The sequence below is a fragment of the Lingula anatina genome, chromosome 8 (genome assembly GCF_051362555.1).
Source record: "Lingula anatina isolate TDL-2025a chromosome 8, LinAna3.0, whole genome shotgun sequence".
Classification (NCBI taxonomy): Eukaryota; Metazoa; Brachiopoda; class Lingulata; order Lingulida; family Lingulidae; genus Lingula; species Lingula anatina.
In genome coordinates this window covers 16,557,559-16,580,699 of record NC_141774.1, presented here as the reverse complement: position 1 = coordinate 16,580,699, position 23,141 = coordinate 16,557,559, and the positions used below count along the sequence as shown (strand labels likewise).

General features: G+C 36.3%; 2 protein-coding genes across 3 annotated transcripts; one reads left to right on the top strand and one right to left on the bottom strand.

Moving 5' to 3' along the window:
* Positions 1 to 637: 637 nt before the first annotated feature.
* On the bottom strand, positions 638 to 6,040 carry LOC106181145 (zinc finger protein 385B). Of its 2 annotated transcripts, XM_086994739.1 has the most exons (7): positions 5,880 to 6,039; positions 5,170 to 5,310; positions 4,432 to 4,782; positions 3,613 to 3,753; positions 3,075 to 3,251; positions 1,761 to 1,894; positions 638 to 1,515 (listed from the first exon to the last, which is right to left on the bottom strand). In XM_086994739.1, exons 2-7 carry the CDS (start codon positions 5,306 to 5,308, stop codon positions 1,453 to 1,455), a joined length of 1,005 nt encoding a protein of 334 aa, XP_086850865.1. In that variant the 5' UTR covers positions 5,309 to 5,310; positions 5,880 to 6,039; the 3' UTR covers positions 638 to 1,452. The 2 variants fall into 2 exon arrangements, with proteins under 2 accessions (XP_086850865.1, XP_086850866.1); XM_086994740.1 differs by lacking the exons at positions 638 to 1,515; positions 1,761 to 1,894 and adding an exon at positions 1,955 to 2,001 and having other exon boundaries at positions 5,880 to 6,040.
* Positions 6,041 to 6,110: 70 nt separating this feature from the next.
* On the top strand, positions 6,111 to 21,494 carry LOC106181143 (rho GTPase-activating protein 18-like). Its single transcript, XM_086994738.1, has 17 exons — positions 6,111 to 6,275; positions 10,280 to 10,531; positions 10,746 to 10,969; positions 11,260 to 11,398; positions 11,754 to 11,938; positions 12,300 to 12,344; positions 12,714 to 12,876; positions 13,334 to 13,419; positions 14,103 to 14,180; positions 14,462 to 14,621; positions 15,370 to 15,452; positions 15,690 to 15,794; positions 16,286 to 16,465; positions 17,150 to 17,212; positions 17,460 to 17,605; positions 18,257 to 18,363; positions 18,640 to 21,494. Exons 2-17 carry the CDS (start codon positions 10,414 to 10,416, stop codon positions 18,741 to 18,743), a joined length of 1,986 nt encoding a protein of 661 aa, XP_086850864.1. The 5' UTR covers positions 6,111 to 6,275; positions 10,280 to 10,413; the 3' UTR covers positions 18,744 to 21,494.
* Positions 21,495 to 23,141: the final 1,647 nt, after the last annotated feature.

The window sequence follows — 23,141 nt, the reverse complement described above, 5'->3', positions numbered from 1 at the left end:
TTAAGGGTCTTCCATATTGTGCACTTGTGATTACTTTTAGGTTGGCAATGTGGTGTAAATGTATGTGTGCGTGTTCAGTGCCTTTCACACCATCCACACACTCGTATCACTTAACACAGCAATATGAGGGGCACAAGGCAGTGTGTTAGGTGTGCCATTTAGTTTGATATGATGATCAGCTTGCCAATACATCGTATCTTACTCAGTAAAAATAATACAACTTGTCAGTGATTAACTAAATATCCCAGTGCACATCTAGACGCAAAGCTAAAAAAAAAAAAAAATCACCTTTCTGTTTCTTATCTTTGGAAAAAAAATCATCCTATGTTTTTTAAATCCTGTATTCATCCAGATGTGAGCAACCATAAAATATTGTGCGATTCTTTTCATCCTCCTGTCTTCTTAAAAAAAAAAAACTATGACCACCAATTATCACCTGAATTTTCCTCCTTTACAGAAATTGCTTCAGTTAAGGCATACTGTGCGTTTAAACATCTGCAATTAATTGGTAGCATATGTTCTCTTGTCAAAAGCTAATATTTCATAATACTCACATATACATTCTGATATCAAGCTGACATCTTAAGTTTGCAATGACATCACATCTGTCATCCTCTCTTTCATTTTCTTTTTCATACAATTGTAAATATTGCTTTCATCCCTTTTTCAAACTCTATACTCCTTCTGTGTGTTCTTTGTTAGCTTCTGGAGTGCTGTTGAATGAGATGTCCATCACAAGAGGAAAACAGTTGTGTTGGGATCTCTGTCTCCCTCTCATCAAATGTTTTCTTCTGAATCAGCTAAAAGGGTATTCTGCTTCCATGAATGAATCTGACAATTATGTACATATATTTAAGTCATGTGCAAAATAAAACATGACAGCAGAAATGAAAAAAAGAAGCTGCAAATATATTTACAGTGGATTGTTTTGAACTTCAACAGGAATAGTTGCCCACTGCTGAACAAGACTACATATCATGTTACTGTGCAAGTAGCAAATTGTCTCATCAAACACGTTTGATTCAAAATCTTGCACTTCTTATGATGAGTAAATGCTCCTGCGTCCTTACTTCTAATGTGGTAATTGAGACATGGAAAATCTCTTGGTTGAGACAAACAGAATGTGTTGGGTGAGACTGGGAGACATTCCCATCACAGGAGAGGTCAAAAACGCGATCAATGAAAATTATTTCTCCTGTCTTTTTGTGGTGCTTCCTTGCAAAAACATTTTTCAAATCCCTTTTTCTTCTCAAAAACCAAGTCTTGAATCCATGCTTCATACCAAATTTTCCTTTCTTTGTGCATGCATTTAACTTGTGCTTGGGTCATTTCCTGTCCATTTTGCTCCTTATTTCACTTGGCAACTTTATTCTTTAAAAAATCTCTCAAAGCTACATCATTCACAACGAAGGTTTTTTTAACCATGGGGAGCTTCCATTATCTTGTGCATGGTCAACTTTGGGGAGCATTCATTAAAAGGGCCTGCTTTTCTGCATGCTCAGGGGATGAGATGTGCTGAAAAAACAAAAATTGTTTAATTGATTTTTTTTATAAAGACGAACAGTTGGTGAAGTATTTCCATACCTGATTCACAACTTTTCGTAACCACTCCACCCTCTGTTCAAAATTCATATTTAAATCACTGAACAAATGAAATAAAAAATAATTAAAACGAATAATTTCAATAAAGAAATGAATAATTACTGACTCATAGCCAAAGAAAATAAAAATCAACCCAAAAAACAACAAAAGACCCTCACTTGGTACAGCTGGTTTGGGCCAGGGAAGAATATGCTGCAGACACGGCACTGAAACTGGTTCCCAGAGGGTAGCCAGGCAGGGTGGGTGGGAGGACCCTGCTTGTAGTACTGGTCTTCTGGATGGCTGTATTCACCTGTAATGGAGTATGACTGATATAATTTATGTTTATATGCTTATATCTAGGTCAACCTTGGTTGCAGTACTACTACTAGTACTGATCTTGTGGATGGCTGTATTCACCTACAATATAAAATGACTGATATGAATTATGTTTATTTGCTTATATTAAGGTCAACCTTGTTTGCAGTACTAGTACTGGTCTTCTGGATGGTCTTCATCTGAAATTTGGAATGACTGATATGATATATATTTATATAATATTTGTAAGAATCGGATAACCGATTTCTTGTTTATTTTGATTAATGTAGACTTAAGCAGCCCATTTGCGTGATCTTTTATGTGAGGAGATAGGATTGCGAGGGGAATTGATTGACACTTCAGAAGCGTGGCTGTTTTGCAGTTTTCATTCTGTAGGAATAGACATTTTTGCGACACTCCTTTGTGCTTTTATGACACTTCAGACACCACATAGTATAATATCGTCAAGTTACATGTAGATGTTCAGTGATTTTGTTAGAGGAAATTCAGCTTTTCAGGATAAAAAGGAATAATTGACATCCACGAAAGCCAGCAATGTGAGTTTTATGATTGCTCTGTTGTATAAGTTAGTTTAACATTCTTAATGCAGTTTAAAATTGTTTGTAACACTCTGTTTTATTTAAGAAGACATATTTATGTTCTTTTTTGGTTTGTTTTCGTTTTAGTCAGAACCATTGGACTACAAGTACTGATGCGTATCTGATGCTGGTTACTGAAATAAACATACAGAATATTTAACCAAGACTTTATTGTTCTCACTTAAGATCCGTGGGATCTTACAATATTTATATGCTTATATATAACCTGTGGATATTATTAGACATCAAGTTGGGGCAATATATACATACATTTTGTTATATATATTTCTACTCTGAGAAAAAATGTCTGTCAGTAGACATAGCTGAAGTGAGTGGACAAGGTTTTGTTCACTGACAAAGAACCAAACTGTCTCACTGTCTGTCTGACCATCTCCAAATTCTAATTAAATCTCTCTCCATAAAGTTTTAAGCCAGTTCTTCTCTCTCTCTCTCTCAAGTTAAAATTAATGAGTAAAGTACACTCATGAAAAGGATACTGAAAACTTGGTAGCACCCATATATAACGACACATAAATCACCTTCAAACTTCACAACAACAAAACTGGAGATAATCACCTTGGTTTTCTCCTTGATTTCCATTACCATTGTATGGACCACTGTTAAAGGATGGATTTGAATTCATTGGCCTGTTAAAATTATTGCTGCCAAATTTTGAAGGGGGTTTCCTTTTGGCAGGGGGACCTCCGTTTTGCTGCTGTTGAGCAAGCTTCAGTTTGTTTTTGTGTTTCTGACCTGAAAAAAGAAAAGAGTTATCAGATGAAATAACCTCCCTTTCACCCTGGATTGTCAATCCTTATTTTCAGACATGAGCCTAGGTTTAAAAAATATCTCTGAATATTTATCATGAGACCCAACACCTAACCTTGACGAATCTCAGGAACCATCAGAAGCGAATTAAAAAATGCGGAATTTCGCCTTTTGCAGAAAAAGCTTGTCTCTATTTTACCTGCCTATGCTTTTCCAGCTGATGCACAGAGTTGAGACTGACAATGCAGAAATAGAATATTGTATGTGTGTTGTTGGTGTAACAAGCAGTGTAGTTTGCTGTAACAACCAGTTAATTATAACACTATACAGTTACAAGTTCTATTACCTGCCCTATGCATCTCCAGTTGATGCACAGAATTGAGACTGACATTGCAGAAGGAGCACCGGAACTGATTACCAGGCATCTTCACCATCCCATCCTCTGTCTTTCCACCATTGGTTGTAGCCTCACCATTACTACTGGTATCTGGAAGGGAAAAGCAGAAGATTATTCAAAACGAGTGTCCTATAGTGCATGCAGTTTATCTATTAAACAAATTAATATAAAGCACTACCAATGTTTGCTCCCTCTTTATCCAAACTAGAAGCATGGAAACAGATATAAACCACTCAATATTTGAGGAGACATCAATTTAGCTCTGCCATATAGTTACTCTAATGGTGGGTTTGGTAGTTTGTTTTTTTTTTGTTTTTTTTTTGTTGTAAAAACAGTACCAGTACAAGATTGATGGCAGGATTGTAATAATATAACAATAATACTAAAAATAGTATACCTCATATAACAATTGCTTTCAAGTGTTAAAACATTTTTTAAGTTTTTTTTCCAATTTTCCATCTCATTCAAACACTGTTCCTCTTACATAAAAAGATGAAAGTGAACCTTTTACTAAATTATAAAAAAAAAACATCATATGGGCACAGCTGTAAATGGGAGATCAAGGTGGGAGAGGTGGGAGAGGCAAAAGATCATAAATAACAACATCCATTTATCTTGCTTTAAAGACAAATCCAGAAAACTTTCATCTTTACATGTATCTGATATGCAAATATAACACCCCTATATGACAATTTCTTCCATGTGCTAAAACACTTTGGTCAGCTTTTAAAACTTTTCTCTACAGGAGCTCCAAGCCCCTTCACCAACCTGACACCATCTTCTGCTTATTAAGAAGTTCAATAGTCTGTAATTTTTTGGCATGTTTTTGGCTCTTGAAATGAACATCTGCCTGGTCCTCCGAATTAAACACAATGGCACACACAGCACACGGAATCTCGATCACTTTTCTCTTGGTTGGCAGCTTTCCTCGCATGTTGTCGAAGACAGCCTGCGCCACAGGGTCTAGTTTCTTTGTCGGGTCCTCTGGAGCGTCTTTCGGCAAAACGGCAAAAGGATTTGGTGGTTGGTCGACTTTGATGATTTCAGGAACAAAATCGGGAGTGCTGACCTTGGCTGCAACCAGTGGATTGGTCAGAGGAGACGCCATGGTTTCACCACCTACCGTAGATATACACAAGACAGCAAAGCTGTTAAACGGACAGACATATTAATGACAATACTGAGAGAAGCAGTTGCATTAAAGCAGCAAAATGTCAGTATCTATCAGGTGAAATCTACTTATGTTTTTTTAAGGAACTGACATTTAAATTTTATCTTTCATTCAAGAGAATGACATTGTAGTAGGAATGGGCTTACTGTTAGTGAATTGCCAGCTGACGTACTAATGGTGGGGAAAATATTGCATAGAACACTGTGTGTGTGTGTGTGTGTGTGTGTGTGTGTGTATGTGTGTGCATGCATGCATGCATGCATGCATGCCTGAGAGAGTGTGTGTGTGTGTGTGTGTGTGTGTGTGTGTGTGTGTGTGTTTGTGTGTGTCTATACCTTCCTTCCTGGCCTTCTCTTTTTTCATGTGTGTCTTGCCACTGAAGTGCTGCTGTGCTTGCTGGTCGGAGTTCAGCACAATGCAGCAGATATCACACTTAATGGCCTCCACCACACCTCCCTTGTTCTTCTTCCCCATCACTGAAATATATGAATACAATTTGTAACATCTTTTCTTCTTTAAAATCGTCATTTGGGCCTTCTATCTCTCCCTCTCTCTCTCTCTCACACACACACACACACACAAACATGGCACGGAGTTTCACTGTCTTAACGCAAAATGATCATTCATATCAGAGACCGTGGGATGCTAAGGCATGTAACTTCATGCTAATTTGTACGAAGTTAGGTACTTGTCTATATATTGATTATTCGAAATCTGTGTGCGATTTCACGCAGAATGCATGTGCATATATATTAAAACGTCCAAAGACCTATCCATTAAAATGTGCGAATCTATTAAACCCTGATATGACACTCTTTACTGTTCACTGAGTCGTGTTGCCTTGATTGTGCGGGTAACTTCATTAGCTCAGTAAATACGCTTTTGCCATGTAAATACATAAAATAGGCCGACCGACAAATTTTGTAAACATTGAAATAAAACTGCAAAATTTCACGACTACTCGGTAATAACTGGACAATCTAGCATGTCCAATTTTTAATGCATACTAAATGTTCGTAGTTGCAATAAATTGATTGAAATTTACCTTGCCGATTGTGCGTAAATGCAGCAAAACTGTGAAGTAAATTCACTTTCGAGCATTCACCATGCTAAAACTCTCTTGTGCGCATGCGTATCAGGAAGTCTTTCCTCGAGGCAGCATTGCTGAAACTGATTAAACAGCGCCATTTCGCGGCACAGTTTTAACCTCTAGTATTAATGAGCCTTCCAAAACTTGCACAATTAACCTTTGTTGTTTAATTTATGACCAAATAGCGGTAAATTTGAGACGGGCTATGTAAACTCTTGTCACGTGACCGTACACGTACAAGTGGTTTTGTTGAAGAAGGCTGAATAATATTTGTGGTCGGGGTTACTTCACAAGTGACAGTTCACGCCGAGGTTCCTTTGGGTCTCAGAAGATCCCTACTCTTGCTCCCAGGTAATTTTTGCTTATTTCTTGTGTTCAGAAATCATTGTTTCGTGTCAGTATAAGTGAGAAGTGACTTTGTGCCCAGTTAATTTTTACTTATGGGAGAGTGAGTACGGGAGTTTGTTGTTGTTCAAGATGATATTTCTCAGATGAGTTTGACATTTCATTGAAACGGCAGCATTCTTGAGAGAATTTAGGTATGGTTGACAATGGGATCGTTTATATTATTGTAATATCGCAAGTACCCATCAAGTATACAGTATAAACTGCGATGGCAATGCAGAGAGGAATTACTCGAGTATTGGCACTTGTAAGGAATATACATGTACAGGTACACTACAGTAAGTAACATATTATCCTCTTAACAAGAATAAAGTTATTACAATTTTTGCAGAAAATGATTACTAGTATTGGAATTACAGAGTAAGATTTTCAAGTTAAGTGGAAAGTAATATGTATAATTACAGCCCTGGGAAATAAATGAACACAAGATAGGGGCCAATATGTACATGAGAGTACCTGTACAGTGTACTGTATAAGAAAAAGCAATGTATCAGTTTTGATGTCTCTGCAATGTTTACACATGGATAATTTCATTATCTGTCTGCCAAAAATTAAGGTCATATACTCAATTCGCAAACATGTGCAGCAGTTTCACTCCTGATACCGGTAGGTTATCTGAGGTTAATGCTAAACAATTTGTTTCTTGTGTACACTATGACTATCCTGTTGCTGTTATTATTAAATTGGAGGCTGGTAAATTTCAATCATTATATTTACTAAAACATAACCTCCTAAAAAAAGAAATGTTAAGAACTTGAGAAATTCATGTACTAGTATATTAGAGCTTGTAATTTTCTCAACAGTTTTTGAGAAAGATGCATACCTAAAGACCTTAATCGTGAATGAAAGGAAAATTGCTGAAATTTCCACAAAAAAAAAACATTATTTTCTATGTGAAGATTCAATGCTCATAAAAACCTTAAGTGTTTCTTTTAAGATTATACATGTATATGTATAGTCTATGTGGTTTTAAAACTGGACAGCTTTTTTTCATAGAATGATGAATATATGAGTACTAGTACGGTCCTGTCTCACTGTTTGTCTGTGCAATGATTTATCACATTTTCCACCCTCAATGTGACTAACGCGATCTAGAGAAATGACCAGTTTTATCACATTTATCACATCTATCCTTCAGGAAAAATGGGACAGTTTCATGAGGTACATTGTTTTCTTTGTACGTAGCTCTTTCCATGTGTACTAGGGATTTTACTTTTTGTTATTTTTTTTTACTCTCTCTAGGGAGGGAATTATATCGATATAATTCCCTGCTCTACATGACCATATCTTTGTCAGTTTGCAGCTTCTATATTCATGTTTATATGTAATTTGTGGTTTATATCAGTAAATTTTTTTTCTTTCTAGCATTATTTGCCCCTCCCCCTCCCACTCAAGCCTCCACAATTGACCTCATCTTTTGATATAGACGCCAGTCACCATTAGTTTGCTAAAGCTTGGTTTCTCTTTACCATGACTCATCAGCCAAGATTGATGGGCAAGTTTCATTGATTTATTAATTAACAAACTGTCTACTAACTTTGTTCTCAGAGAAATAATATTGAGGTGTGCACGACATGTAGTAACAGGATTTTTACTCTATTTTTAGAGTTACAGTAATAATGTATAGTGTAGAAGGTCATTACTACTTTTAGTATGCATTTTATCACATTTACTAGCAGTATTTATTTATTTATTCATTTATTTATTTATTTATTTTGCATCACAAAGCTACATGACCTCATGTTTACACCCTTGGTATCAGGGCAGGGAACATTAAGTTATAGGCCATACAGTCATTAATTACCCTGAGTTTCAAAGATAGCTGAGAGCCGCAGAGCCATGCTAATGATACAGTTGGATTTGCTGTGACCTCTGAAATTCAGGGTGGGGAATATATGACATCTATGCACTTGACTCGGTGTGTATAAGAGCATGAAGATGGATGGTGATGTAATTTGTAAAGAGGGGACGAGTACATGAACACACCCTTTGTGTATATACATATATAGGTAATTGTACTGACCATATATTCAGTGCTTGGTCACCAGTGTGGAGATATATGACTGTAATGTTGTGTGGATGAATTTTATATGGAATGTATTTGCTCTAGATTGCTTGCCGTGGTGTGTTCTCGCTTATTTTTGAGTCAGTTTCTCTCTCTTTCTCTCTCTCTGACTGTCTCTCTCTCTCTGACTGTCTCTCTCTCTCTCTCTCTCTCTCTCTCTTCTTCTTCTTCTTCTTCTTCTTAGTTAAAATTATTTATAATTATAATAAAATTTTAACAGGAATGGCATGCCTTCAAAGATTTTCTGTTCATATTTTTTAACAAAATGTCTTGAGGTGAAGGATGTGAAGTTATTTGAGACCCTCCCATCTTTAACACTGACATAGAAAGAATGATGATGCAATTAAATGCCAAGGGCACAACCCATGTTTCTTGAATACTTATGAAAACTGTACCTACAAGCTCACAACTTTTAATTGTATATTCATATATGTATGTAATTTTTTTGCTAGTTGCTCCAAGATTTAAACATAACTTCATCATCACAAAAAGAAAAAAAAAAAAAAAAAAAAAAAAAAAAGATGATTCTGGTTGCAATCTCAATCATATATTTATGAATAATACCAATAGAAAGAGAATTATTCAAACACTTACCACTTTTCCTACTTTCTCTCTCTCTCTCTCTCTCTCTCTCTCCCCCCCCCCAGTCCCCAGGGTGTGATTAAGTTGGCGTGCATGGAGTGCCCCATCACAAGATGATGTGCAGTTAATGTGAGGGATCTACTTAATGTGAGGATATAATAAGTTGTGATGGGGCTGGAACATTGATGTGCTGCCTAATGTTATTTCATTAGGCCAAGGAATTGTAGTGTGAGGTTTTCTGGTACTAACAACCTTTTTGGCATCTCTATTCTATTAGTTTACTAGTATATAACTTTTTTGTCAGCTATTAATTTGTGATTTAGTATTGTATGTATCATTATAAGACAAGCCATACCATACTTATTAGGCAATTCTTGGGTAGTTACATAAATTACATTTTCGATAAACTATGAAAAAATGTACTGCCAGGTCGTTTCTGTTTTATGTATAATAATACAGCAGTCATCACAATTATTATATTTCATTTACAAAGAAAATGTCATGCCAGAAATCACTTTAGAAAAGTGAGTTTTTTCTTTGAAGACTTGAAACGTAAAAAAAGCAAAAACATAGCATGTATTATTAAAAATATAATCAGGTAAAAAATTAACTTTTTGTCAGATTAAAGTATGTTCATCCAAAAATTACTCACCATTGTCCCCTGTTTTTATTCGGAGCATTTGGAGCACTTAATGTGTTCTCCGAGGCATCAAAAACTGTTTTTAGATCAATATTTTCCACTTACATTCAGTTCTCCTGATATGCCAAACTTCTAAGCCGAAATAGGGAAAAAAGGGGTTGATTTAATAATGTGAGATCCATTAAATTTACTAACAGGAGAATTTTTCCAAAGAACAGCTGGTAGTTTTTTGAATTTTTGATAGAAAGTGTTAGGTAAGGATTCTGTTTGTGTGTTTTGTGTATATACAGTGTACTTGTATTGCTACTTTTAAATGCATTCTTAGAAAATTTACTTAAAAATGATATCAGGAATTATACTGTGTCAGCATTGACATACTAGTAGGTGTATTGACAGGGCTTTTGTCTGAAGACTACTGTGGCACCGTATTGGCTTCACCTGTGCAGAAGCCATTCACTAAAGCAGAAGCCATAGCCAAGAAGTATTTTCACCCTGGCAATGACTTGGCATCAATGTACTAGTAACCATTTTGCTTCTAACTCACAGGGATTGCTCACTGTTCTAAATGCTATTTAAATTTTTAAAAAATGTCATGATTTGGTTAAATGTTTCAGTTTTAATGATATATATTTTCAATAATTTTAGCGATGTTTCTCATTTCAGGTGTGTTTGGATGACTGAAAGCTTCATACAGAAACTGAAATTCCTTGCCATAGTATTGAACCCTCTAGGCACTAGGAGTGCGTACATCTCAGCATGCACTCTTCTTTACTGGAGATCTGTTTCCAACAGTCACCATGACAGCCGTGCGCTCATCCCGTGAGTTCGATGACTACTGGAATGAGTTTCGTGATATAGAACAGAGTAAAGCACAGGATGAGTTGACAGATGAAGACGCTTCTAAAACCCCAGATGGTGAGAGTTTTTGTTGTCTGGTCTTAGAAAAGAATAAAAATTCCTGTACCTGAATTGATAAATTATTTCATCCAAATCAAAATTTTTATAAAACTCAGTAGTAAATTAAGGAAAAAAGGGAAAAATATGCATACTGTATTGAACTTTCTTTAGATAAATTGAAATTTGTTGGGATTTACCATATTATACTTTAAAATTCTGTCTTGTGTTTCAGAGGGGGAGCAGGAGCTGGCCTGGCTGCGGGAGGCAGGTTTCAAGGGTCTCGCCACAAAGTACGAAGAAGGAAACGAACTCGAGGATCACGTGTTACTGCAGGCCACCCAGTCCCTGACACGGTCGCAAGCAGCAGCCGTCAAAAAACGCGTTGACACGTTGAATGCAACGCTGAAGAAACGACAATTCAATTATGCTGACATGAGAGAACTGTTTGTAGAAAAGGTACTGTGGTTGTTGCTAGTGGTTTAAATAAGGTGCTGATATTTTTTTGTTTTAAATGACAGCGCCTTAGATAATCAATGATGTAAGGCCTTAGTGGAAATATTGCAAAGATTGGATTGTGTAATATCTTGTTTTCTTGTTCCCCCTTTCAAAACTAGAGATACTAGTAAACAAGTTTAACACAATTCAATCTGGTAGTAATGTAATATTTTAATTTTATTTTCTTTAAACTCTGCTAGAATATTCAATTTGATTTAAAAAGTTAATAGTGACGAAAATTTCCATCAAAGGGTCAACAACCTTCTGATCAAGATGGCACTCAAAGGCACTCCAAACGGACGCATGTCAAAAAGCGTTCCTTAAAACGAGGACATCAGTACTCCATGACGGGAGAGGTAGAGGAGGCAGAGGGCGGAGCCTTGACACAAGGTTAATATAATTATCAATAATCATAATCATAATCATAATCATTATGATAATAATTATGATGATGATGGTGATAATAGAAATGATGAAGATGATAATTATTGTAAACATGTTAATGGTAGAAATGATGATGATGATAATAGTAATGATGAAAATAGTAGTATTGTTAAAAATAAGAATGATTACAACAGCAACAAGAATAATTATAATAACAATAATAATAATAATAATAATAATAATAATAATAATGACGATGGGAAATTATTTTATAGAGCACCAAACTGATCATTATTTAATAACTCATTAATTCCACTCTAACTTTGGCTATCAACTGTGGATCATAATTGTCTAACTCTAGACCATCCAGGTATTGAGACGCTCAGTATACAATCTCGCGCCAGTCCAATGCATATTATAACACAGCAGGAAGAAGAGCCAGAGGAGGAAACGGGAGAGAGATTGTCAAGAACCGTCTCCGACTCAGAGGTGAAATTGAATTTTAAGACTGACGACTCATCAGATGTGACGTCAGATTCTTCTCTGGTGAGTTCATTGATATTTCTATAGCTTTTGTACTGTCACAATTTTAGTATTTTCGCATCCAACAATTTGACAATTGACACAATGCATTGCCCAGTACAACCCCATCCATGTCACATGTCACATCCAACACACTGTCACATCCAACACACTGTCACATCCAACACTCTGTCACACCTAACACATTCATACCTAACACACTTTCACACCTACCACATTTATACTTGACACATTGCTACTGTCAAACACAATTTATGCTCTCAAGCCCAATTTCTGCCAACACTATTTTATAGTCAGAAAGATTATCTTTATTTTATATATGTATTATGTTATTCCTCATTTAAGTACTCCATTTTATTTGCAGAACTTCAGTAACGACAGTGTGACAGAAGAAAGTGAAGGAATGCCAGTAAGTTGAATGCCACTGGCATGAATATTTCACAGTGAAGCAATAAATGTTACACATATATTATTAACACTTTACCACCTAAGATTTGAGATCATATTGAGGCTTTTTGTGCATGTGTACTGAAGCGATACTGTAACAGATGTTCCAGGATGTTTTGATAAGTGGGCAACTTGATAGCTTGGCTATTGCATTATTAAATAGAGACACCAAAAGAAAGAGGTAAAAGTTATCAAGTAAAACATTGTTTTGTATAAAAAGAGATATGACAGTGATATTAATAAGGGTATGTTTGCATTTGGTACATTGTTATACCCAATACACAGGTAACAGTTCCACATTGACAGTTTTTTTTAATAATTTTATTTGTAGAACTATGTCTTGGTCCAAGATGAACTCGGGGTCACAAAGATTGACGATGTTGGTCCTGAAGATAAAGAGAAAATACGCGCTCTTGCCTATATAGAGTTGACTGCTTTGTTTGACATCTATAACATTTTATTTACACCAATTAAAAGTAAAGTTAAAATTAAAGGTGGGTTTTATTTGTTTGTTTATAACAATTTTAGGAGATATATGGTTGGGCCAGATTTTGCCTATTTGAAAATAAATACAAGCATTTGAGGCCTGCAGTGTAGCCATTAATTCAAAAGGGTGGTTCTTTTTCTAAAAATAATTATACCTTTTACCCACTTCTTTGAACCAGCTTGAAAAAAAAAAATGCAGCACTTAGATCAAATTTTAATTCAGAGATGGTGTTTTCTGGGCAGAAGGGTGGTTTGAACTCACCCCCCCTTCACCCATCCCTGTATATGTTCTTGTATATTATGAATGTTTGTCAGTAATATTGCATTAAAAAATACTTTCAGGATTGAATAAATATCATACCAAATTGAAGCAAGAAATAATACAGAAATTGACTAGAGTAAGTTGAACAATATTTCAAAGATATTGGCAGGATCTGAATAAATTTTTGAAATTATTCTTTCCAGAACAAGGTTTATTTGGTGTTCCACTTCACACCTTGCAGCATGAAGATAGAGGGCAGCATGTGGGAGTTCCACTTATATTCAAACAGGTACAAGATGAGCTGCAGCCTTTATTTATTATTTATTTATTTTTTTATTTTTTTTTTTTTTGGTCTGTGTGTGATGTGATACATTGTTGAAACAAAAAATTTATTCAGTAATTATCATTAAAAGAATAGCATCAAATTCTGTACTTCATGGCTTACAGTATATCATTCAGTTCCAACTGGTTAACACTTATTTGAATCAAAAACTTCCTGACCCATTTGTATGTGTTCTGCTTTATATAAACTGTCTACAACTTTCTAGCCTGTGATCAGCAGTTTCAAAGGGGGAGGGGGTCTTTTTCTAAGAAAGTTCTGCTTCTAACCATGAAAGCTAATGCAGTGTTACTGGAAAGGAACCAAGTGCAAATATACAGAGCGGAACCTTTTCCTGGCCACAAGGGCACTTAGACCCCATTCCCATAGATTTTAGATCGATCTATCCCTGTGGGGAGTCTCACTAGATTACTGTCAGCTTAGCTGGCTTAAGCGTCTGTCCCACCTACTAAAAGCTGTAAGGGGGTAATTAACTATGGTGCAAGCTCGGCTGAGAGCAATTTAGCGTGAACCCCCAGGGAGTTAGGTCGATCTAAATCTCTGGGAATGCACCCTTAATCTACTTGTCCTCCCCCCCCCCCTTCCTGCCTGCAGGTCTGCCTTTAAGCCGGCACTTACCTGTGTATTTCCAGATTATTTCTTTCCTGGAAAAAAATGCACTAGAAATGGAGGGGATACTCAGGGTCCCGGGATCTGCCGCTAGAATCAGAGTAAGCCATTGCATTTCAAGATTAGTCTTGAATATTCAGCGATATTCTTTAAAGAGATAGATTTCAGTTGCTCCATTGAGTTTAGCTCACTCTTTTACAGAGAATCTTTACTCTTGATAAAGACAGATACCATGCAGTTAAAAAGTAGACATGTTACCATGCAGTAAAAAAAGTGTTCAAAATGTTTGTGGATAAATTCATACTTTATCTCATTCACTGCAATGCACAGATGGATAATTGTAACTTGGTATATTTATATTATTGAGCCCTATTTTATTCAGAACCTCCGACAGCAAATTGAAGACACATTTCCCAGTGGAGAGTTTAGCTGGAATGACGTCCGTCCTAACGATGCTGCTGCACTATTAAAACAATTCCTGCGTGAGCTTCCAGAGCCTCTGTTGACCAATCAGTGTACAGATGCTTTCGCTCAGGTTCAAGGTCTGTCTGAGGCCCCATTCAGAATAGGGGACTAACTAGTCCAAGGGTCAAATATGGCAGACCCACTTGAATATTTCCCCATGGGATATCTATTCAGTGCCTATTAGCAGATAAGATGGCAAGCTTTGTAGTGGGTTGCCATATTTGACCCTGGGACAAGTTAGTCCCCTATTCTGCATGGGGCCTTAGTTATGTTACTGGATATAATTATTACCTTTGATAAGTGAAGTGTGCAATAATGTATTACAGTCCCTTATGGAAATTTCCTATGGGTTCCCATAGAAAGTCCTTTATAAATTGGCCCAAAGTCCAGTATGAATCAGATATATTTTTCATTGCTGCAGCAATGGTAGCTCCAAGCTCTCATCCTGTTGATTAAAATATTTGCCAGTCATAGGTCAAATTTGTGAGTCATATGTCTCTAGGAGAGATATTGACCATGAATTTGCATATCTCCCCAGCATTTTACTTCTATTTTTCAGTAATGACATACGTATATACGTATCTGTGTGTGTGTGTGTGTGTGCGTTTATCTCTTTCCTGCAGCTATTTCAGACAAAAAGCAACAGCTTCAAATTTACAACCTGTTGAGTGAAATATTTGCCAATTGTAGGCCATATCTACTAGTCAGATATTAACCATTAATTTCCAGCTTTTTGATACTTATTTCTCAGTGCTGTGTCTTGATTTTATCGAATTTTTATCTTGAGTGTGACTTAATTTTTAAAGATTTTTTTCTTTCCTGCAGCTATTTCAGACAAGAAACAACAGCTCCAGGCTCTGAACCTGCTGATCCTGCTGCTACCAGATGTCAACAGAAGTACACTCAAGGTACTAGTAGGAGTGTAGTGGAAAATTCGGTGTCTGTGTGTGAAGTTTGTGATTACAACACTTCCTTTTAACAGTATCTTTTATTTCATTAACAGTTGTGTCACCAGGTTTATTACAGTATTTATTTGCCATAACAGTTGTGTAGCCAATTTTCCATATTATTTTCTTAATGTATTATTATTATGAGTATTGTTGTTGTTGTTGTCAGTATTTGAGTGTATTTTGTTCTATTGACAGCTTTTGCTGCAGTTTCTCCACCATGTCATAGACCACAAACAACAAAACAAAATGTCCCTTGCCAATGTGGCCATGATCATGGCACCCAACCTGTTTCTTGTCCAGGTATGTCAAATAACTTCTTGGTCAACACTGTATTTATGAATGATGTGTAACTGTTTCTGCCTGAACAATTAGGGTTAAGTTCTGAGGTCAAGGTACTACAGGTAAATGAACTCTCCTTTTATTCATTTTGAATTTTGCCCTTTCTGGGTGTGTCTCATTCAGAGCTTGGTACTTTGGTACTTTGGCAGTCAGTACTGTTACCAGCATCAACTCTTAATCAAAATAACTGAAGAAGCTCAGGGCACCATGTCCATCAATATGAAAATGTTGTTTTTGTTTTCAATTAAGTGTCATGATAACATTTAGATCCCACAGTGCTGGAGTCACTGTAGAGGAAAAATGTAATTTGTCTTTATTTTCATTTTAGTCGTATGACAAACAAAAAAATTTCAGTGAGCTGGATTCCATGTGTTGGAAAAATGCCCTTATTGTTTTATAGTCCCATTATATTAGTAAAATGTTAATCATCTTTATTTTGTCTTTCATTTCAGTCCCACTACAAACACAAAGATCTCAAGGAGCTGGAGACCCAGAGAGCGGCCAGCATGTCTAATATAGTGAAGATGTTGATCCGATACCATCACATCCTGTGGACGGTACCCTCCGTGATGTTGATGCAGGTTAGGCACCAGTATGAGATGGAGCAACAGAAGAAAACCAAAGACAAATCTGTGAGTTTAGACACTTTGTGATTTAAAAAAAGATATTATAATTATAATGATAATGATAATGAGCAAAGATGTTGGATCATGTGTTACTAGTAAGAAAGGGAGAGCAACAGAAGAAAACCAAAAACAAATCGAAGACACTTGATAACTAAAAAGTGATGATAAAATGATAATAATAATAATAGCCAGTAATGTGGAAGTAAAATTTTTGATAATGTAAATAAAAAAGGAGTTACATTGATTGTAATAATAATAAGAATACTGATAATAGTAAAAAATGATGATGATGCTGATGATGATGATAATGATAAAAATTGTAAAGAGGAATTTCTTTCTGCATGACCCTTCACAGTCACATTTTGCAATTTCTCTAAACAGTCAGGAGCGTAACCAGGCATACGCACGGATGCACTGTGCGTACAATTTTTTGAGCCAACCATGATATTATTCTCCATAAATTCAGTGTATTTTTCACGGAATATAATCGTACCTGGGAATTTTCAAAATCTGTGCGTACAATTTTAAATGGTCTGGTTATGCCCCTGACAGTAATGTTTACATGTGTTAAGGTGCACACTTTTTAGCGACACAAATTATTGTCTTAACAGAACACAGACTTTGTTTGGCCTTCAATACTTTTGTGATAATTCATTAAGTTAAACTTAGTTCTGCCTTTATATTACTCAGATTATGCAGTTATTTGGAGGAAAGAAGGACAAATCTGAGGTATACAAGAAGATTTCCAGTGAGGTAAGAATAGCCGTTCTTTAAAAAATTGAAATAAAAAAATTAATACACCAAAAGTAGAAATCCATGCGGGGCTTGATGTAGTCAGTATTCTATAACCACAAAAAACTTAGAGATTAAATAAAAAAAACGAATTAATATGCTATTAGACCAACACTATCGTGCCCTAAATTGCCAATGGTCCTATATAAAAGCCTCCATTCCTTTTTCCTCTCTGTTCCTTTCATTTTCTCTTTTTTTTTTCTTCCAGGCTGAATTCAAAGAAGGCATCATAAGAGTGCAGGCACCTGGCCTGACCAAGAACAGCACTGCTGTCCAGTTAGATGAAAATATGACAGCGGGGGAAATTGTCGCCAAGTTTAAGAGGAAAACAAGTTATGATGCCACTCCCCAGAGGTGGGTTAAATTAGCTGTATGTAGTACTTTCCTCTGTCTCTCAATCTTTGGTTTGGAAAGAAAAAAATAAATGGCTGTTTCAGACCAAGGGTTTTCTCAGGATTGTGGGTACAGAGAGTCCAAAATGTGAATCATGTGATTTGAATATTGATTCACTGAGATTCCCACCCAAGCAGATACAACCAAACCAATATTGTTTTAAATCGTCTTTGAAAATCAAGGCAGTCTTTTGAGGCTAATGGCCATCCATATGGCAGCTCGATGGCTCTCTGGGGAAAGCTTTGTTACAGACAGTTTTAGCAACATTTCTTTCCATTGTTCAAATTATTGCTGGTTAAAATAAAAGATAAAACTGATGTGGTTGTTTCAAATCTACTAGCCATAGACTTTGTCAAATAATGTGTGCCCTAAGTCTGGTGTATAACATTATTTTCCTCATTACTAGTCTTTATGCATTAACATTGTTGTTATAGTAGTGTTATTAACAAATTGACAATGCCAGTGCCATAGATTTTTGAACAAGTTTCGTACCAGTGTCACAGATAACAAAATCGTATTGATTGTGTTGGTTGAGATTGTCTTGATTCTGGTGGTTGTGATTGTCTTGATTGTGTTACCTGTGTCTCAACAAACACATTTCTCTCCCCCCAGGAGTTCTAAAGGTGCTGTGTATGCCCCACCCAGAGGATGTGCCAACCCCATGAATGTCACATTTGCCATGGACAACTCATATCTTTATGAATGTGGTGGAAATATTGGTAGGATTAAAATTAGACAAGAAAATATACATGGTGTTGAATCTTAATATCTTTGTAAATTTAATCACTATGTTAAACTAATCACTATCGTTATAGAAAGTACGAATAGACAGTGCGAATGCTAATGCACATGCACACACACACACACACACACACACACACAGAGAGAGAGAGAGATTCACACACTTCTAAACTACAGAATAAGAAAGAAATATCGTATGTGATTCGACGGGGATCACCACATGAACCTTTTTCACCTTTTTATTCCATTACCAGGTGAACGTCGTTTGGATAACAATGCCAACATGCTGGCACTGTACAAAGTGAATCCTAACGCCGAGTGGATCATCAAAGACATTCCAGTCTCAAGAATGCAGTAGGTGTGACATACCCCAATTGTGTTGGTTGAGACACTACTGGGATGTACTGGATGGGACATGATTCCAATAACAGTAGAGTGGGTCACCATATTTCAGAAGAATCAAAAGGTGTGAAGCAAGAAAGCAAGGACAAGGTTGCAGTACCTAACTATCCCAGTTTTGGTAGTTGGGGCATTTTTTGAAGTTTGGATGTGACTTACTTCCAGTAATGTTAGAGAAGATGTTTCAAAACTTGCTGTAGGACAAAACAAATCAGCTTTACGGTAGATGTTACTGTCCTGGTTGTGTTAGTTGTGACAGTTGATTGTGACACTGCAAAAGGTAGTCCAGATGGAACCGAGTTACTAGCGTTCATGTTATGAACATTCAGTAAAATAGATAATGTGGTGTGGGAAATGAAAGAGTTGTGCTCATTATAGATCTTTACTGGCATTTTGTGTGAGGCCAGTGTTAAGGAGGCAGACTGTAAAATTACGTGTTCTTAGATTTACTGATTGACTGAATCACACACACCCAGTCTCTGTCTCTTGTTCCCTATCTCTCTCTGTTTCAACTTTCTGGTGGAAAAGTGAAAGTCCCAAAAATGTTGACTCTAGGGTTTTTCCATAAGTTTTGCTTAGATTTTAAATGTTTTTGTAGTCTCTCTCTGAAATCATGGTGCATGTGTTAATGGCCTCAATATGTTGGATGTGCTCGACACTCATGTCATTTGTCTAAAATTAGGAATGGATCACACCACATTCCAAACCAAAGGTGACTATTTGACCACCAAAAAAGTTTTTCTTTACAGATTGTAGGCTGAAATTTTGGTGCTTTTAATTTTTTTACATGAAAGGACTGTGAAAAATGTTTGTTTCAGTTAGTTCATATTCTGTCAAGCTTTAAAAGGGGACCAGTGTGTGTTTTTTTTTTTCATTCTTTGTAATAATCCTTATTGGTTTTCTTGCCCATTTTTGCAAGAAGGCCATGACCTAAAAATATTTTACAATAGAACACCTGTAATTATATCTCAAAGACAGGTAAATTACTTTTTATGCAAAGTGAAAACAACAAGAATATAACCACTATTTGTTTATTTATTTGATGTTTATTTTTCTGTTTATTTATGAGTTGACAGGAGTAATGTTGTCCTCTCTCTAGCAAGCAGTACCATTGTATAAATAATTGAAACTGTGAGCTAAATTTATGATAATTGACCAGAATCTTTTTTTTTCTTGGGTTAAAGTGAAAAACTATTTGGTAGTGGAAAAAGAAAAGGGGTTTGTTTTGGGTAGATAAGCATTGAGTTCTTTAGATCTTATTCCAAATTTTATTATTTCTTTGTTTACATTATTTTTTCTTGCCATTCCAGTATTTGTTTAATTCATTAGACTTCAGGTGTAACTTTAGGGTAACATATTTCAACCAGCTGTATTATTGTTATACATAAAATATTTTGTATAGTTAGTATATTTTACTGGTGCTTCTAATCAAAATGTTTTTCAGTATTTTTTCTCTTCATAGGGTGAATTCAGATTTGTTTTTATTTAAACCAGAAATGGTCTGACAGAGATCTGCAGACAGCCTAGTTGAATTATATGGAATTTGAAGAAGCAAGGTGCATAGTGGATCCTTAGGAGGTCCCTCGGGAGAGGGGGGGGGAATCTATTGGGGCTCACTTTGGGATGTATGTGACAGTCCCATTTGGGGTTCTGAAGGGGGTTGGGAGGCCCTTTGAGGGTCCTATAGGGGCTCTGGCAGGGTTGTCTGTGGGGTTATCTTGGTTTTTAAGGGGGCTTTAAATGTCCTTTGTAGTCTTTGCTATAGAGGGGGGCAATAGCGGCCCTATAGGAGTCTCATGGGGATATTTTTAGGTTCCCGAAACACAGTCTTCAGGAAGCATGTTGGTTCTTTGGGGGCACTATACATTGTAGGGGTTCTGTGGCACCTATGGAGATCTTTCAATGGTCCTGTGAGGTCTCATTGGGGGGGGGGGGGGGGGGGGGAGAAGATTCCTTTTGGGGGTCTGTAGGAAAAGGGGCATTAAAGGGTGCTTTAATTATGTCAACAAACCTCATTATGAGAAGTAATTGATAGCTGGTTGTCGTTTTTTTTTTTTTTTTTCCAAGATGAATTGTTCTGGTTTAAGTAAGATCAGTTCTGAATGCACCTTCAGATTTAGAAATATAGTATTAATACTTAATATACTAGTGATGTGAATAGTAACACAAAGGTGCACAAGTTTGGATAATTTTTGATTTTGAAGATTTTTTTCCATGTGCTATGACAGGTGCTGGACACCCTTGTTTATTAGTAAAAGCTCTCTAATTGGTCTTGTCTTGATAAAAGTTCTCTTATTGTTCTCGTCTTGGTGCAAGCTCTCAACCTGGCTTCGTCTTGTCGGAAACTTAGAAGATTATGGACTAGTTTTTTTTTTTTTTTTTTTTTTTTTGTACACTATGCGTAGTTATATGTTTATGAACATATACATAAATGATATTTTTGGGAAAATGAAGCTTGTGGATTTGTTAATTTTGGAGTGTTCTCCAGAATGAAATAAAAGAGATGTCTATAGGGACCCTTTTGTTAAAATTAAAGAAAAACAGACAAGGTTATGTGTTATTTTCTTAATTTGATTTTGATTTTACATGTATAGTCTGTTTGATTTTTAAATAAATAATATTTGCAGTGTATAATTTGTATATATTGTTTAGGTTGTTGTCATCTTTAAAGAAGAACAAATGAAGATCGCCTCTAGATCGTAGGCCTACAGATCGTATCTCGTAGAATTATTTTACTGTTTCTACAATAGGGAGATATCATGTAACTTAAAATGCCAACTTCATATCAAATATTTCAAAAAATGTAATTATGTAAGAAGTACTGGTCTGGAGTATGCCTTCCTAAATATAAAATTAATCACAAAATGAATCCGCCGTTAGTTTCCTCACGCAATATTGTCTATGCCACAGGTTTGTAGCGGATGCCTTTTCTATTCACCCTGAGTGTCAGAAAAGACTACTATCAGCATGTCTGTGACTGAAATGGCATAGGCGTAATGGTAGTAGAGAGGTGAGTTCATTCCAAAGGCCTCTCAAACTCGGGGTACTTTTTTGTCCCTGTTTTGATAAAAGAATGATGATGACAAATAACTAACATATCTTGCATTCCTATCTTTTAAAAGTCCTCTCTTTCGTTCTTATCAATTGTTTGTGTATGACGAGAAACTTTTAACATTCCCAGACGGAAGTAAACTTATCTAAAAGGAAGAATATCACCCTTGACAGGTCTCAATCACTGATAAATGGATATATGTGCTTGGTTGCATGTCCCAGTACTGTTGTCTATGGAGGCCCATGTCATGTCCTTGAAGAGCATATGTCAGATCAAACAATAAGAATATTTCAACATTTGATGCTATGATAATTTTCTTTTGTTGTGTCAAAATGATGGAGGAAAAATGGGGCACGTCTTATTTCTATACCGCAGATTGCATATATTACATTACTATTGTCTATATATGTTATTACAGTACACTCATTGCCCGGGAGCACTAAGACAAGCTTGAATAATCAATGACACATCTCACCTTTGATATTCAGATCATTTTTCTTTATTGAGTTATGATACTTTCGGACAGATCAACACCCATGATATTATAGGGATTAATAGCTTTGAACTTATTCCTGTTCACCCTCATTTTCGTAGATCACTGGAAACTGAAACAGAAACTTCCTCATGAGTCCTATAGGCCACCCAATTGGAAATCGGCCCAGAACACTTTAGGGTCCTACAGCAGGGGCGGATCCAGAGCTATTTTCTGACAGTCTTCCAAATTATCTTTGTTGATCCATCCTCGAATTTTGACCGTCTTCCAACAGAAAAAATAGATACCTGTCAATGTAAACTTGAAAATCTGACCGTCTTCCGGAAGACCCAGAGGACGGCCTAAATCCGCCCCTGCTACAGGGCATTTGTCCTAGATATGAATCCTATTGAGTCCCATACAATCGTGTAGGATTCCTATAGAGTCCTACAGCACGTCTTATATCTTTATATCCCACTAATTTCCATCGAGTCGTGTAGGAATCCTATAGAATCCCTACAGAGTCCCATGGAGTCACGTAGGAGTCCTAAGAGTCCCATAGAATCCTATACGGTTTCCAGTAGAACTCCTACAGAGTATTATAGAGTCGCTAAGGAGTCCTAGAGTCCTACAGGACTAGAATAATAGAATCCTATAGGACGCCCTATAGAGTTGCGTGAGAATCCTATAGGACGTCATAAAGAACATTTTCAGAAGGAAACTTGCATTCCTCTGGCGGAGAGGCCAGTTCCTACATGCAGGGAATTATATCGGATATAATTCCCTGCTACATGAAACTACTGACCTTTGAAGCTCAGGGTATAGTCTGTGTT